Raw genomic sequence first — 18,361 nt, forward strand, 5'->3', positions numbered from 1 at the left:
CTTCTCTTCCTCCTCTTCCTCCTCTTCTTCCTTTTCTTCCTTTTCCTCCTCTTCTCTTCTTTTTATCTTCTTCCTATTTCTCTTCTTCCTCTTCTTCTTCTTCCTCCTTTTGGTACAGGCAATTGAACCCAGGGGTGCTTTACCACTGACTATAACCCAGTCCTTTTTTATTTTGAGACAGGATTTCACTAAGTTGCCAAGGCTGGCCTTGAACTTCTGATCCTCCTGCCTCAGCCTTGGAAGTCACTAGGGTTAAGGTGCGTGCCACCGTGCTCTGCTCAGCGACTTCATTTTTAAATTTACTAGTAATATAAGCATTTATAAGATGCATCTTTCACTCAGTATACTGCATTTGAGGGTCAGGTATTGTTCATATATTAGTAGTTTCTTTTTACTGTGGAGTGATATTCTAGTGTACTGATGTACCTTAGTTGCCTTATCCTATCCATTCTCTAGTTGAAGAACTTTCTGGTCTTTTCAAATTTTTCCACTATTATTACTTTGTACTTGTTTCTCTGCTTTGTCTTTGAGACATACAATTGCATGCATTTAGTAATGACAGATTATTAATTACTTTTTCAACATGTTCTTGATTGTTTGTAAGAGTCAAGTATTATTCCAGGTAGTAGGGATATACTAGTTGAACAAAACACACACTGTCTTAGCCCTAATATGGCAATGGCCTCAAGCATTTATACTAACAAATTCTGTTTTCAAATGAATTGTCATATGTGTGTAGAGTGCCTGTTAATATTTTTGTGAGTTATTTTCTTTTTTGCAGTTAAGTTTGGCATTATTTTCCCCAAATAATGACTATATCAAACAACTAAAGTTCATTGGAAATATTAAAGGTGGATAGTTCAGAATACATAGTATTTATTTTGTTTTTCTGTTAAGTTTCTTATAAATACTCTTGATACAGAAAGCTTTTCTCTTTTCCCAGTCCAATAATGACAAGATTTTGAGAAAAAGGAAAAAGTTTTATTGGTTTGCTAGCAGAGGAGAAACAGGGGATTCCTGTTCCAGAAGTGTGATTGTCCTTGCCAGAAGGGACTCAGGGATTTTAAAAGAGGAATACAAGGACTGGGATCCAAATATTACCAGTAGATAATGTCCATTGGGTGCCATTGAGAAAGCCATTTTGTCAATTCCCAGGTCTGGAGTTTCTTTATTCTTGTGGGCATTGACACTCTTCTGGGCAGTGAAGGACATGAGAGCCTGAGATGGGAAAAATGTTAGTCTTGTTTTCCCTGTTGGGAAGAAGTGGGGGAGGAAGAAAAAAAGAAAAGAAAATGTCAGTTTTAAAATGAGCAGCACGGTTTATACTCAAAGCATAAAGAGAACCTCCATTACACTCTGGACAGTTTCTCTCTTAGTTATGTTTGCATACAAATTTCAGGAATGAATGCCAGGAATTTATTAATTTTCATAGTCTCTTTTCTTAAGAAGATATTCATAGATTAATTAGTAGAATCTGGAAGATTTCTTGTCCTATTTGCTGCCCTTAGCAGTGAAGCAGCATACTACTCTGCTATCTAGGGATCTAGGCCAGAAGGTGTTTTGTTTTGGGGGGTGACATTGGAAATCAAACCCAAATCATTATGCATGCTTCGCAAGCTTTCGATCACTGAACTGTAGTGTAGCCTAGGTACAAAAGGTTTTTTCAAGAGTAGGGAAAGTAAAAGACAAAAAGGAGAAAACCCAAGGTTGAACCTAGAATGTAGGAGCGCTACTTTAACAGAGTCAGAATTACCGGTGGTCTAGAGACCTAAGATATGCATAGCTGTTAATCTTTTCAACCACACGAAAGACTTGGTAGAAATCAAATGAAAGTCAGAAACTGCATGTAAACTTTGAATTCATTATCCTTTGTTGATTAGACCCTGCAGGATAGTGCTAAGGTAAAAATTCTTTGAAACATTTTTGAAAAATTTGTGGTTTTTTTGGGGAGATGGGGGGAAGGGGACAGGATTCTTGCTAAGTTGCCTGGACTGACCTTGAACAAATCCTCCTACTTCAGCCTCTTGAATAGCTGAAATTACAGGCATGGACCACTATACTCAGCTAAAAGAAACATTTCACTATCAAGTTTTAGATACAACTGACCTATTTATACATTTTTACAAAATATATCTGTGAATATGCTCTGTTGGTATGAAAAAACTGTGGTTTAAATGAATTCATATTATATATATTTAAAATTTTTCAGGGATTCTAAGACTTAAGTTGATTTATTTATTGAAAGTTTTTAGCTTATAAAGGGTAATAAAGGAAAATGAATCTGATCATAGGATCATAATACTTTAAGCTGGTCCAATACTCCATATTTCTAAGCCCTTGGGTGAACATTTGGCCAACTGTGGAAATTTGTAGTTAGTAAACATCAAAGAATATCAAAGATTTCCTGATGGAATTTTCAGTTATATGACATAAGATATGGGAGACCTGTTAGATTTAGGAATTCGTTTTGGAACAAACATTGGAAAATTTTATGTTAAAGATTGACTAATTATAAATGATAGTTAAATGTTATAATTAAGTGAATGAACAATCCTATGTTAGTGCATCTGAAAATAAGTCTTATTCTCAGAATATTGACTTTGTGTGTGTGTGTGTGTGTGTGTGTGGTGTGTTGCTAGAGATTGAACCCAGGGGTGCTCTACTACTGAGCTACATTTCCAGCCCTTTTGATATGGTACCTTGCTTAGTTGCCCAAGCCTTGAACTTGTGATCCTCCTGCTTCAGCCTCCAGAGTAGTTGGCATTACAGGCATGTACCACTGAACTTGGCTAGACTGTTGACATTTTGATTATCATTTTCTGCAGGCATATTTCAAAGCATAACATTAAGAAATTTACTGCTTCTTCAAAGTATTTATGGAATTTTGATAGTTTAGCCTCACCCACTTTTCAGTTTGTAATTAAAGAAAAATATGTCATCATTTACAAATAAATGTACATAATTTTGTTTCATTTTAATGAGTTATTTCATGACATTTTAAATCATCAGTCTCTAGTTATACCTTGGGCAGGTGAAGTATGTCTTCCAGTTCATAGATTATCTTTTCACAAAGTATTTCTTCTTGGTTGGATTAAATTTTAGAATGAATATGCTATTCAGTTTCCTGAGGACCAATTTTGTAGTTTTAAAAAATGTTAATTTCTCTAGAGTCGATTATTCAAAGTTTTCTGGTTTTATGTGCAATAAATTATTGAGTTCTAATTTTGTCAGGTCTGTTTTAGGTGCTAGGGAAAAAGCAATGAATAATACAAGCAAAATTCCTTGACTTCATGGAGCTTGCTTTCTAGGGTGAGGTTACAAACTGCAAATAAAGAAGTAAATGGTGGACAAAGAGCCCAGGAAACCCCACAGGTGTCCCCTGGTACTGCCTAGAACTCCTATGTGAAGAACTGGCAGACTGTGGTGGTCTCTTGTAGGCATCCAGGAGAGGGTGATTGGGTCACACAGTTGGACATACTGGATTATCTTTCTTGAGAGAGACCATCCTGCCTCTGTCTTCATATATTGGAACCTCATAGCATCCCCAAGTGAACATATAATAGTGGGGGCCTTTGTACTCATGAGAATGGCTGAAGTGGGGAAAATATCTTGCAGCTAGATTTTATCTGTGTTGATGCATTTGGGGACTTCAAGGTTGGGCATATCTTACAATGGAAATTCTGGAGCCCATAGTTCCAGTTAGCTTTTGTAGGCAACTAAGAGATGCTCTGGGGGTCATTCAGGAGACATTTTTAATTGTCTCTCTAGTGTGTCCTCCTGATCCAGGAGGCTATTTAAACATAGCCTTTCTATCAGGGACATGAATTAATAGACCTGATCATATCATAGATTAGAAGAAAGAGAGGGTTGTTCATCTTTTGATCTGTTTCATAGACTTTCTGGTATTAAACATGTTCATACTTCACCACTTAGGGTCTGTCATCTCCCTCTGGGTTGAACCAAATTGTGTCTTTTATCCCAAGTGGTAAACTTTTCACAAGAAATTAGGAGTCACTACTCTGTCCTTGAAAGTAATTTTCAGGGATGAGGAGGTTGATTGTAGAATCACTCATTATAGTCAGTGAACATGTTCATTTCCATCCAAGTTGTCTACAACAGTAATAGCCACCATGTGCAAACTTAGCTTTGCACAGTGGTAGTATGGTAACCAATGAAGTTTATCTGAGGCACGATTATGGCTAATTGAAAAAAAAATCAATGTGCACATCTGAGTGTGGTAGTCTATTTGGGCTGCTGTAACAATGCTATGGACTGGTTAGCTTATAAACAGAAGAAGTTTTTTTTTTTTTTTTTTTTTTTTTTTTTTTTTTTTGCAGTGCTGGGAATTTGAACCCAGGGTCTTGTGCTTGTAAGGCAAGCACTCTACCAACTGAGCTATCTCCCCAGCCCAGTTTCTTTCTTTTTGAAGGCTAGGGAATGCAAGATTGAGGTGTTGCAGGTTTGGTGTCTGGTGAGAGGCCCATTTCCTGCTGTATAGATGACTATCATCTCTGTTTCCTCATTTAGCAGAAGAGGCAGAGAAGCTCTTTGGGGTTTCTTTTGTAAGGAAACTAATCATATTCAGGAGGATAGAGAGTTCTTGTGACCTAATCACCCTGAAAGGTCCCACCTCCTAATGCTTTTGCCTTGTGGGTGAGAATTTCCACATGTACATTTTGATGGGGCACAGACATTCTGACCATAACAGCAGCCATTATATCATGTCAGCTCACATGCTGACAGCAAAGAAACAGCAATGCAGTAGTCAAAGAAACCTCTTGATCTTCCGTACCTCCAGGCAGTCTTCTCTAGAGGGACTCCTTATCCCAATCTACCAGATTATTCTCTCCCATAACAACTACAGGGGCTTATTTGTTTTTACTTCCCATATTATACCCTAGCAAATCTCCTGGGTCCATTCTAGTTTTTGCATCAACCCATCATATCTACTTTGTTGCTTTTTAAGCTCCATAGTTTGTTGTTACTATCATTTTATACTATCAGTGTTCATGTAAATAGAAAACATATTAAAGTAATAGGACTGTAATAGATGTAGTAGGTTAGTTTGGTAAGCTTTAGAGAGGAGGGAGCATTTGAGGTAATTATCAACAGGCAAAGAAAAAAGGCATTTCTGACCATAATGTCGTGGAAAAATAGAAGGGTATACTGTGTTCAAGCAATGGAGAGGTTTGTGTAGCTGGGAGTACATGAGAATAATGCAAGAAAACTCAGGAGAAGAGTGCTGGAACAGGTATCTCAGAATCATATAAGGTATTCCTGAGGTATTAGAGGTAGAAGAAGCACAGCTGGTCACAGTTGACCTACTCATGTCCCTAATCTTAAAATTTCTTATCATAAATCCTATTTTTATATTTACTGACATTAATAATGATTATATCTTCTTTCACTTGTGTGCTTCAAGTAGTTTCCTCCCATCTGCTCTCTAATTTCATCCTAACAGTATCTGAATGACACAGCTCTAAAAATATCCAGTATTCTAGTTTTTATAGATAAGGAAACTGAGATGTGGAGAGCTGACATGGTTTATTCACAGTTGCTGGCCATGCTTAGAGTGATGCCAGATCTTCTGATTTTTAATTCCATCCCCGTTGGATTTTATTTGTGTATGTTTGTGGGTATGTATATACACATATACTTTTTGTCCTTTTTTCCCTCTTTAAGAAATTAGTGTGTTTTCCTTTTCTCTATAGGACTTGGCTTTTACTCTGGAAGAAAGACAACAGTTGAACATTCATGGATTGTTGCCACCTTGCTTCATCAGCCAGGAGATCCAGGTCCTCAGAGTAGTTAAAAATTTTGAGCGTTTGAACTCGGATTTTGACAGGTAACCCATTCCTAAACATGATTTTTATATTTCTGGTATGTAATGGTTCAAAAATATTCCGTGATTGGGAAAGAATAGCAAGTTTGAAGGAGAATTTGCTTGTAAAATACAATTATTTTGTTTAAAAAAATTATTTTCTTTAGAACATTTGAATGAAATAATTTCTTTGCTGAACTACATTCTTAAGGGAGGAAACGGGAATGGGAATAAGAAAGACAGTAGAATGAATTTTAATGACTTTCTTTTGTTCATATATGAGTACATGATCAGTGTAACTCCACATCATGTACAACCACAAGAATAGGAAGTTATCTTCCATGTGTATACAATATATCAAAATACACTCAACTGTCAGATATATCTAAAAAAGAACAAGTAAAAATAAAATTTATTTATTTATTTATTTTTTCTCTCTGTATTCTGAAAGAGACTATTCTCTTAAAACAAAATTGTTGTTATAAAGGTCAGTTATTAGAAAATACCATTCTAAACAGAGGAAACAGACTCAAATGGCTTTTAGTCAGAGTTAAAGTACATTGTAGGTGAAAGTGCAGTTTTTCAGCCTTCAAGCTTAGTTCCAACACCATTGTCACTTAGTTTGTTTAGAATTCATTTTCTGTGTTTGCATACAGATGAAGGTAACATCTTCCCTACCTTTGGAATTAGATAACCCTAGGTTGAAATTCTGTCTCGTTAGCAGTGACCCCTTGCACTATAGCAACTGCCATGGTCTCTACATCTGCCTTGCCCTGTTTTTGACTCTGCCCCTTCTTATTAAGGGACTGAACCTCAGCTTTTTCATCTGTGGATTAGAAAAAAAGTTATTTTAAAATATTATTGTGAGGTAGTTAGTCCAATATCTATAGGTAGGTATTTGTAATAATCAAGGTTCTCCAGGGTAACAAAACCCAAAGGAAGTGTATGTATGAAAAAATGAGAAAACACTATACAGATATATCTATATATATAAAGAGAGAGATGGGAAGGCTTGGTAAATCATAATCTGCAGGTAGGCTGGCAGGCTTGAGCAACAGGGTTGGAGTCCAGTCAGTGGTTTGGCAGAATTCCTTTTTTGCTGGACCAGAGGTCAGTCATTGTTTTAAGGCCTTCAGCTAATTGGATGAGGTTTACTCACATTGAGGGATAATCTACTTTACTCTGAGTCTACCAATTTAAATGTTAATCTCATTCAAAAACCACCTTTGCAGAAATATCCAGAACAGCATTTGACCATATGTCTGTACACCCTGTCTGTTACAAATTGAATGTTTATTCCCCACACCCAACTCTAATTTAAATTTTGAAATCTAATCCGCAGTGTGACAGCATTTGGTGTGAGGGTCTTTGGAGAGCACTCATTAATGGGATGAGTGCTCTTATAAGAAAAGGTCATAGAGTTAGCACCCTCCATCTTCTACCGCGTGAGGATCAATGAGAAGCCAGCCATCTGCATCCTGGAAGCGAGTACTTACAGGAAGCCAGCCATGTTAACTCCATGATCCTAGACTTCCAGCCTTCAGATCTGTGAGAAATAAATTTCTGTTGATAAGGCACCTGGCCTTATGGTGTTTTGTTAAGGCCCTGAGCTAAGACTCTATCCCAGCCAAGTTGACACATAAAATTAACCATATAAGTTGACCCCTTAGGAACTTAGCACTTGACATGATAGGAGTGTTTGTACCCTTCTTGAATTTATATGTTGAAGTCCCAATTCCTCAGGTAGTGATGTTGATAGATGAGACCTTTGAGTGTGACTAAATCTTGAATGTGATTAGTGTCCTTATAGAAGAGGGAGCTTGTCTTGCTCCTTTACTATGTTAGGATGTAGTAAGAAGGTGCTGTCAGTGAGGAGGGGCTCCTAACCAGACAGTGAGTCTACTGGCACCTTCATCGATTATAACTGTGAGAAATGAATTTCTGTTATTTAATAAGCTACAGGTCTTTGTTATTTTATTAGAGCCCAAATGGAATGTGTACCCATATGTATCTTCTTATACTATACTAAGTCTTCAAATAAAGACAATGATGAGGTAATACTTCCACCTAACATGATACATCAGTCTTGCATACAACTGAAAATACAGTAACAACTCCACCTCCAAATGCTGTCACACTGGGGAATAGATTTCAAAATACATTCCAGAAGAAGATGCAAAAATCTTTGGATGATGTTTATTCTTCTTGATGTCTGTTACCTTAAATCTTATGATGTAAAGTAAGCAATACTTAAATACTATTATATAAAGTTAGTGTAGCTTATATTACCTGATAAGATAATAAGAGAGGAAGGAAACAATATATGCTCATATTTTACTTATGAATGTTTGCTTATATATATGTAAACACAAACATTCTTAACAAAATAAGGAAAAAATTCCATGACAATTATAGTTCTTGTTTCTAAAATTGATCATGTGGTCATAATGATCAATAACTGCCTTCTTCCATGGCCCAAATTCCCTTTTCCCTTAGCAAGCACCTGAGCTGGCTGTGGTTCTTTAACTGGTGGAATGACTCAGACCTTCAGTCAGTCCTGGACCAGTGTAGTCCTCCCTGAATTGCATTGGTGTTTCTGTTGACTTTAATCACAGGACTTGGTAATACTAAGTGATACCCTAAGGCATTTCTTATATTCCAGACACCATTGCTCACCTTCATTGTAGTGTAGTAGTCCAGTTTCTCATGGTAATCAAAATCAATCCTTCCCTGCCAGCACAGTAACTGCTTTCTTTGCCTGTTGATTAAGGGGAAAATGGTACTCAAGGTGACCAGGTGGCAGTCCTAATTTTCTGTTCAATAGGTTCATTACTGTGTCTATTGCTAGAAATATTTTCCCCTTTCTGGCTAAGGCTTCCAGGACAGCAGATCATAAGGTCACAGGGGCAGAATATAGAAATTTTGTTAGTGGGTCGCTAGGATCATTAGTAAGGGATGCCACTCTCATGTCTACCCCTTGATTCCTGGATTCTGAATCTTGGCTATGGGAGAAATAGCACCATATATTGAATGCTGATTCAGCATATACAGCCTCTTGGAGAATCTTGTAATAGCTTTTAAAGGTATTGCTACCCCTGCTGGTATTGCAACTGGGTTTTCAAAAGGATGTTCCACTGTTCTGTTAAGTCAGCTGTATGGTTGGTGGGGAATATTATAAAATCGGTGAGCATGGGCTCATTTGCTCTGAAGTGAGTTCCTTGATCATAGCAATATTGTGTGAATACCATGGTGGTATTTTATCAGTCCATGAATAGTAGCTTTGGCAGAAGCACTGCATGCAAGGAAGGCATGTCTGGATCGAGAGTAAGTTTCCCAGTAAAGACAACACTGACCCTTGCATGATGAAAGCTGTCTAGTATAATAAACCTGATATCAGGTAGCTGCCTGAGTACTCTGGGTAATGGTATCACATCAGAGAGACTGTTGATCTCTGCTGCAGGCAAATGGACACTCAGCATTGGCTTTAGCCAGACTGACCTTCCTGAGTGGAAATCCATATTACTGAGCCTATGCATAATCTTCATCCTTGCCACCATAGCTGTGTGTTCATGAGTACAAAGTCAGGCAAGGGTGGCTAGGGAAAGAGTCTGACCCAGTTTGTCTAGTGTGTGTGTATATATATGCACACTGGAACTTCTTCTATACCTTTATTCTTGGCCATTTTATTATTTGCCTGCTATGAGCTGGTAACTTTCATATTTTACAAACTCTTCCTCAAATATATATTTAACATCAACTCAGTGTCAGGAACTCTTTTAGATATTGGAATTATGGATGATAATCTCTTCTCTCCTAGAATTTGTATAAATTATTAAAATTATTGAAAATTCTAATCAGTAAAAAAAGTATAAGTGATATGTTAGAAAGTAACGAGTGCTCTAGGGAAAAAGTAGAAAGGTAAAATAGGGGAAAGAAGGACAGAATGCTGAGATAAGGGATAGCCAGATTGCATTGTTAAATGGGATGATAGGCGATCCAAGATGGCGAACTAGAGGTTGACTGCATCTCCAGTCGCTCCAGAACCCAGTATTCAAGAAGGGGAGGCATTGAGAGACTTGGACTAAAATAGAGCCACGGGGTGAGTCTCCCCCACTCAGTGAAGCGCTGCCCAGGCGGCAGGCCCGGATTCGGGTGGCTTATTAGAGTAGGGTAGGGCAGCTAGAGTATTCCCCAGGCAGCCCTGCGCACTCAGGTGGTGGGCTCCTCCCATAGGGTCAGATTCTCCAGCATCTTGGAGCAGGCCCCCCAGTGAGAGCCTTTCTGCACAGAACCAAGCTTCAAGTCCCTGAACCAGGGCGGTGAGTTCCTGCCCACAGGTTGCTTCAGGGACCAGGACAGGGCAGCCAGGGACTTCCCCAAGCAGCCTGCAGCCCGGCCCCCTCCAGCGGGAAGCGCCTTTCCAGGCTAGCTTCTCGGAGCAGACCGCCCAGTGAGAGCCTTTCCACGCAGAAACAGCCACAAGTCCCCAAGCCAGTGGTGACCTCCGGCCCACAAGCAGCCTCTGGGACCAGGGCAAGGCAGCCAGAGACTTCTCCAGGCGGACCTGTCCCACCCGCCCCCCTGGCCTCAGGCTTTTTCCACGGGACGATCCAAGATGGCAGACTAGAAGGTGACTGCATCTCCAGTTGCTCCAGAACCCAGGATTCAAGAAGGGGAGGCATTGAGAGACTCAGACTAAAATAGAGCCTCGGGGTGAGTCTCCCCCACCTGGTGAAGTGCTGCCCGGTGGCAGGCCCAGATTCGGGCGGCTTATTAGAGTAGGGCAGGGCAGCTAGAGTCTTCCCCAGGCAGCCCTGCGCACTCCGGCAGTGGGCTCCTCCCACAGGGCCAGATTCTCCAGCATCTTGGAGCAGGTTCCCCAGTGAGAGCCTTTCTGCACAGAACCAAGCTTCAAGTCCCTGAACCAGGGCGGCAAGTTCCTGCCCACAGGATGCTTCAAGGACCAGGACAGGGCAGCCAGGGACTTCCCCAAGAAGCCCGCAGCCTGGCCCCCTCCGGCAGGAAGCGCCTTTCCAGGATAGCTTCTCGGAGCAGACACCCCAGTGAGAACCTTTCGACACAGAGCCAGCTCTAAGTCCTGGAACCAGTAGCGGGCTAGGGACAGCTTTCCTTGGAAGCACTGCATTATCAAGTTACTCCAAGACGTCAGGCTACTGAAGGCAGGAAGGTGAAACACTGAAAATCTACAGGGACAATATAAGCCAATAGAAGAATTCTGCAATATCACAAAGTCCCACTGACATCTGACCAATATGAGAAAACAAGGGAAGAAAATGTCCCAAACAAACCTAGATACTATATCAATAAAATCCAATGACAGCACAGCAGAAGAAATGTCAGAAAGGGAGTTCAGAATGTACATAATTAAAACAATCAGGGAAGCAAACGAGGAGATGAAAGAGCAAATGCAGGCATTGAAGGAGGAGATGAAAGAGCAAATGCAGGCATTAAATGATCGCACCAATCAACAGTTAAAGGAGCAAATACAGGAAGCAAGAGATCATTTCAATAAAGAGTTAGAGATATTGAAAAACAAACAAACAGAAATCCTTGAAATGAAGGAAACAATAAACCAAGTTAAATCTCCATAGAAAGCATAACCAATAGGATAGAACACCTGGAAGACAAAACCTCAGATATTGAAGACAAAATATTTAATCTTGAAAACAAAGTTGACCAAACAGAAAAGATGGTAAGAAATCATGAACAAAATCTACAAGAATTATGGGATATCATGAAAAGGCCAAATTTTAGAATTATTGGGATTGAGGAAGGTTTAGAGAAACAAACCAAAGGAATGAGCAATCTATTCAATGAAATAATATAAGAAAATTTCCCAAATCTGAAGAATGAAATGGAAAACAAGTACAAGAGGCTTATAGGACTCCAAATATACAAAATTACAACAGACCCGCACCAAGGCACATTATTATGAAAATACCTAACATACAAAATAAAGACAGAATTTTAAAGGCCGCGAGAGAAAAGAATCAAATTACATTCAGGGGGAAACCAATAAGATCCGCAGATTTTTCAATCCAGACCCTAAAAGCTAGAAGGGCCTGGAACAACATTTAGCAAACCCTGAATGAAAATGGATGCCAACCAAGAATCTTATACCCAGCAAAACTTACTTTCAGATTTGACGATGAGATAAGATCCTTCCATGATAAACAAAAGCTAAAGGAATTTACAAAAAAGAAAGCCAGCATTGCAGAACATTCTCAGCAAAATATTCCATGAGGAAGAGATGAAAAACAATGATGCAAATCAGCAACGGGAGGAACTAGCCTAAAGGAATAGCCAAATAAAGGGGAAACCAAATCATGTCAAAAAACAAAAATGAGCCAAATGACTGGGAATACAAATCATATCACAATAATAACAGTGAATGTTAATGGCCTGAACTCATCAAACAAAAGACATAGACTGGCAGAATGGATTAAAAAGAAAAATCCAACAATATGCTGCCTGCAAGAGACTCATCTCATAGAAAGAGATACCCATAGACTAAAGGTGAAAGGATGGGAAAAAAACATACCATGCACACGGAGCAAAAAAAGCTGGAGTATCCATTCTCATTTCAGATAATGTAGACTTCAAGCCAAAACTAGTCAGCAGGGATAAAGAAGGACATTACATACTGCTTAAGGGAAGCATAAATCAGCAAGACATAACAATCATAAATATCTATGTCCCGAACATTGGCTCATCCAGGTACATCAAACAAATCCTTCTCAATTCCAGAAATCAAATAGACCACAACACAATAATACTAGGCGATTTTAACACACCTCTCTCACCGCTGGATAGATCGTCCAAACAAAAATTGAATAAAGAAACCATAGATCTCAATAACACAATCAACAATTTAGACTTGACTGACTTATATAGAATATACCATCCAACGAAGAACAAATACACTTTCTTCTCAGCAGCACGTGGATCCTTCTCTAAAATAGACCATGTCTTATGCCACAAAGCTACTGTTAGCAAATACAAGAAGATAGAGATACTACCTTGTACTCTATCAGATCATAATGGATTGAAATTAGAAATAAATGACAGAATAGAAAACAGAAACTTCTCCAATACCTGGAGATTAAATAACACACTATTATATGATGAATGGATAACAGAAGACATCAGGAGGGAAATAAAAAAAAATTTTAGAAGTAAACGAGAACAAAGACACATCATATCCCAAAACCTCTGGGACACTATGAAAGCAGTACTTAGAGGAAGATTTATTTCATGGGGCACATTCAACAAAAGAAGTAGAAATCAACAAATAAACAACTTAACACCACAGCTTAAAGCCCTAGAAAAAGAAGAGCAGACCAACACCAAAAGTAGTAGAAGACAGGAAACAGTTAAAATCAGAGCCGAAATCAACGAAATTGAAACAAAAGAAACAATCGGAAAAATTAACAAAATAAATAGTTGGTTCTTTGAAAAAATAAACAAAATTGATCAACCTTTAGCCACACTAACAAAGAGAAAGAGGGAGAAAACTCAAATTACTAAAATTCGGAATGAACAGGGAAATATCACAACAGACACGAGTGAAATACAAAACATAATTAGAAGCTATTTTGAAAATCTATACTCCAACAAAACAGAAAACCTCAAAGACATCAACAAGTTTCTAGGGACATATGAATTACCTAAACTGAGTGAGGAGGACATACACAACTTAAATAAATCAATTTCAAGCAATGAAATAGAAGAGGTCATCAAAATCCTACCAACAAAGAAAAGTCCGGGACCAGATGGGTTCTCAGCCGAGTTCTACAAAACCTTTAAAGAAGAGCTCATTCCAGTACTCCTCAAAGTATTCCATGAAATAGAAGAGGAGGGAACCCTCCCAAACTCATTCTATGAAGCCAATATCACCCTGATACCTAAACCAGAGAGAGACACATTGAGGAAAGAAAATTTCAGACCAATATCCTTAATGAACATCGACGCAACAATTCTCAACAAAATTTTAGCAAATCACATACAAAAATATATTAAAAAGATAGTGCACCACGATCAAGTGGGTTTTATCCCAGGGATGCAAGGTTGGTTCAACATCCGGAAATCAATAAATGTCATTCACCATATCAACAGACTACAAGTTAAGAATCACATGATTATTTCAATAGATGCAGAAAAAGCATTTGATAAAATACAGCATTCCTTCATGCTCAAAACACTAGGGAAAATTGGGGTAGTTGGGAACATTCCTTAACATTGTAAAGGCCATCTACGCTAAGCCCATGGCCAATATCATTCTAAATGGTGAAAAACTGAAAGCATTCCCCCAAAAAACTGGAACAAGGCAGGGATGCCCTCTTTCACCACTTCTATTCAATATCATTCTTGAGACTCTAGCCAGAGCAATTAGTCAAACCAAAGAAATTAAAGGGATACGAATTGGAAAAGAGGAACTCAAAATATCCCTGTTCGCTGATGACATAATTATATATTTAGAGGAACCTGGAAATTCCACCAGAAAACTCTTAGAACTCATAAGTGAATTCAGTAAAGTAGCAGGTTACAAGATCAATGCTCATAAATCCAATGCATTTTTACACATAAGTGATGAATCTTCAGAAAGAGAAATTAGGAAAACTACCCCATTCACAATAGCATCGAAAAAAACAAAATCCTTGGGAATCAATCTCACCAAAGAGGTTAAAGACCTCTACAATGAGAACTACAGAACACTAAAGAAAGAAATTAAAGAAAACCTTAGAAGATGGAAAGATCTTCCATGTTCTTGGATAGGCAGAATTAATATTGTCAAAATGGCCATACTACCAAAAGTGCTATACAGATTCAATGCAATTCCAATTAAAATCCCATTGGTTTACCTTACAGAAATAGAGCAAGCAATTATGAAATTCATCTGGAAGAATAAGAAACCCAGAATAGCTAAAGCAATCCTCAGTAGGAAGAGCGAAGCAGGGGGTATCGCAATACCAGATCTTCAACTCTATTACAAAGCAATAGTAACAAAAACGGCATGTTATTAGTACCAAAATAGACAGGTAGATCAATGGTACAGAATAGAGAACATGGACACAAACCCAAATAAGTACCATTTTCTCATAGTAGACAAAGGTGCCAAAAATATGCAATGGAGAAAAGATAGCCTCTTCAACAAATGGTGCTGGGAAAACTGGAAATCCATATGCAACAGAATGAAACTAAATCCCTCTCTCTCACCCTGCACAAAACTCAACTCAAAATGGATCAAGGACCTTGAAATCAGACCAGAGACCCTGCATCTTACAGAAGCAAAAGTAGGTCCAAATCTTCAACTTGTTGGCTTAGGATCAGGCTTCCTTAACAGGACTCCCATAGCACAAGAAATAGAAGCTAAAATCAACCAGTGGGATAGATTGAAAGTAAAAAGCTTTCTGTCAGCAAAGGAAACTATCAGTAATGTGAAGAGAGAGCCTACAGAGTGGGAGAATATCTTTGCCACTCATACTTCAGATAGAGCGCTAATTTCCAGAATCTATAAAGAACTCAAAAAACTCTACACCAAGAATACAAATAATCCAATCAACAAATGGGCTAAGGAAATGAACAGACACTTCACAGAAGAAGATCTACAAGCAATCAACAGATATATGAAAAAATGTTCAACATCTCTAGTAATAAGAGAAATGCAAATCAAAACCACCCTAAGATTTCATCTCACCCCAATTAGAATGGCGATTATCAAGAACACAAGCAACAATAGGTGTTGGAGAGGATGTGGGGAAAAAGGTACACTCATACATTGCTGGTGGGGTTGCAAATTAGTGCAGCCACTCTGGAAAGCAGTATGGAGATTCCTCAGAAAGCTTGGAATGGAATCTCCGTTTGACCCAGCTATCCCACACCTTGGCCATATACCCAAAGGACTTAAAATCAGCATACTACAGAGATACAGCCACATCAATATTCATAGTTGCTCAATTCACTATAACCAGATTGTGGAACCAACCTCGATGTCCTTCAGTTGATGAATGGATAAAGAAACTGTGGCGCATATATATACAATGGAATATTACTCCGCCATGAAGAATGATAAAATTATGGCATTTGCAGGCAAATGGATGAAATTGGAGGATATCATGCTAAGTGAGATAAGCCAATCTCAAAAAACTATAGGACCAATGATCTCGCTGATAAGCAGATGAGGACATATAAGGGGGGTAGGAGGGGTTAGCGTTAGGGTTAGGGTTAGGTTTAGGGTTAGGGATAAGGAGGATGGTAAGAATGGAGGAAGGAAGGACTGTATAGAGGGAAAAGAGGGGTGGGAGGGGTGGGGAGGAAGGGAAAAAAATAACAATGAATCAAAGAAGATTGCCTTATGTAAATTTATGATTTTTTAATTAAAATAAATAAGTAATAAAAAAAATAAATGGGTTGATAATGGTTGCCATCACTGAAGAAGTGAGTTTGAGCAAATAATCAAAGGTCTTGAACCACCTTTTAACCATGTCGAAACCTGTGGAAAAATGTTTTATAGCTGGCACATTCAGGTATCAGCAGGGAGATTTGTGTCTAGAGCAGAATACGCTAGAGGAAGAGTGCTAGGTTAGGAAAGGAAATTGGCAAGGTAATGAGGGACAGATTATTTATCGTTGTGTAGGCCTCTGAAAGACTTCTGCTGTTATTCTGAGTGAAAAGGGAAGCCTTTTCAGGATATGAACAGATCAGCATAATCTGCACTGTATTTTCGGAAAATTAGCTGTAATGTTGATAATAGAATGTAGCCTGAGAGAAATTTTAGACCATTAAAATTATTAGCAAGGGATGATGGTGATTTGAATTTAGGGTGGTAGCAATGAAGGTGATCATATTTATGATATATTTTGAAGATAAAACCGTCATGATTTCCTAATGTATTTCCATAGAAAGCTTTCAGAGAAGAGGAGACAACAACAAAGAAACTGAAAGGGAATAACTAGTGACATAGAAGAAAGACTGACAATATGATGGTCTAGAATTCAAGGAAAAAGAATATATCAAACTTTAGGAAATGTCACGTATGTCAATTGTTCTTAATAATAAGGTGAGGTCTGAGAATTGACCATTGATTTAGCAGTGATGACTTCCACATTGCTAGGTCAGTTTTAACTGGTCTGAAATGAAAGTCATCATCTTCCTCCCAAATGTTTGTTTTCTAGATTATTTTACCTAATTGCCCAAGAATTAAAATCTATTAATTTTTCCCAGGTCTGTGCATTTTCAACTATTCTAGGAAATGGAAATGTTCTAGTTTGTTTTCTGTTGCTATAGCAAAATATCTGAAGCTGGCTACTTTACAAAGAAAAGATGTTTATTTAATTCATGAGTTTGGAGGCTGAAATTTCAAGATTGAGCAGCCCCATTTGCTTGGTCTCTGGTGAGAATCATCTTCTTTTGTCACAGTGTGGTGGACGGTATCACAACAGGAGTGCTTATGAGAGGGATAGATAGAAGGCCCAACACAAAGCCAGTGAACAGGATGAGGCCAAGATTGCTCTTTATAACAGTTCACTGTTGAGGAAACCAACGAGGGTCCCATGAGAACTATATTAATCCCTTCCAAGGGCTGCTTCCCCAGTGACATAACTATCTTCTGTTTGGCCCCATCTCTTAAAGGTTCCTCTGCCTTTCACATCACCACACTGGGGTCTGTGCTTCCAGCACTTGAGCCCTTGGAGAATATACACAAATGATATCTAAACCATAGTAGGAAATCAAACCAAAAAGTCTAGTAAAGTTGTTGAATAAAGTTTTACAAATTTTTTTTTACTTGTACCAAGAAGTTAGAGTTGTTTTATTCTCTAAACTATTGAAGATTACAGGTAACATTAACAGCTTTAGGTTTAGAAAAATAACTCTAGATCAGAAATATCTCTAGACAAAAAAGAGCCATTAGATGCAAATAGTAAGAAAAGTCCTTTGAGTTTGACTATCTTAGTTATTTTTAAGATGAGTGCTACATTCCTTTACTCATTTCCTGCTTGTTATTTTTCTTGGTTATTCAATAGTGGGGTTAGAAGATAAATTTTCCCTATTTAATTAGGTATGTTAATGCTTATACTCTATCTATAGAAGTATTTTCATTTGTCTTTTATTTTAAAATAGAGATAAAATCTTTTCAAGTGTTGAGTAAAATGATGCTATTTCAGCAATGCTTTGAGCATTTGAGTGATAGTAATCAATTTTATTGTTCTTCATTCTTTGGAGCATTTAAGAATATTTGTTTGTTTTTGATTAGATGTTTTCTGCATAATCTAAAAGTACACTTGGTTGAAAATGTTCAATTAGAGTTCTAAGCAGCTATTTCATGACTTTGTGGATATAGATCTAATTATGTCTCATTTTCCATAGGTATCTTCTTTTAATGGATCTTCAAGATAGAAATGAAAAGCTCTTTTATAGAGTGCTGATGTCTGACATTGAGAAATTCATGCCTATTGTTTATACTCCAACTGTGGGTCTGGCTTGTCAACAATATAGTTTAGCATTTCGGAAGCCAAGGTA

General features: G+C 38.1%; 1 protein-coding gene across 2 annotated transcripts in view; it reads left to right on the plus strand.

Annotated features, from left to right (window-relative positions):
- The window catches only part of ME1 (malic enzyme 1), a 205,998-nt gene that overhangs the window by 12,972 nt on the left and 174,665 nt on the right, over window positions 1-18,361 (plus strand). For both annotated transcript variants that reach the window (XR_013765019.1, XM_079146979.1), the window contains exons 2-3: window positions 5,712-5,845; window positions 18,209-18,358. Coding sequence is in view for 1 of the 2 variants with exons in the window: in XM_079146979.1 (XP_079003105.1) it covers window positions 5,712-5,845; window positions 18,209-18,358 (284 nt within the window). In the remaining variant the exon portion in view is untranslated. The remainder of the gene's footprint in view (window positions 1-5,711; window positions 5,846-18,208; window positions 18,359-18,361) is intronic.

Source organism: Sciurus vulgaris, assembly GCF_902686455.1.
Source record: "Sciurus vulgaris genome assembly, chromosome: 7".
NCBI lineage: Eukaryota > Metazoa > Chordata > Mammalia > Rodentia > Sciuridae > Sciurus > Sciurus vulgaris.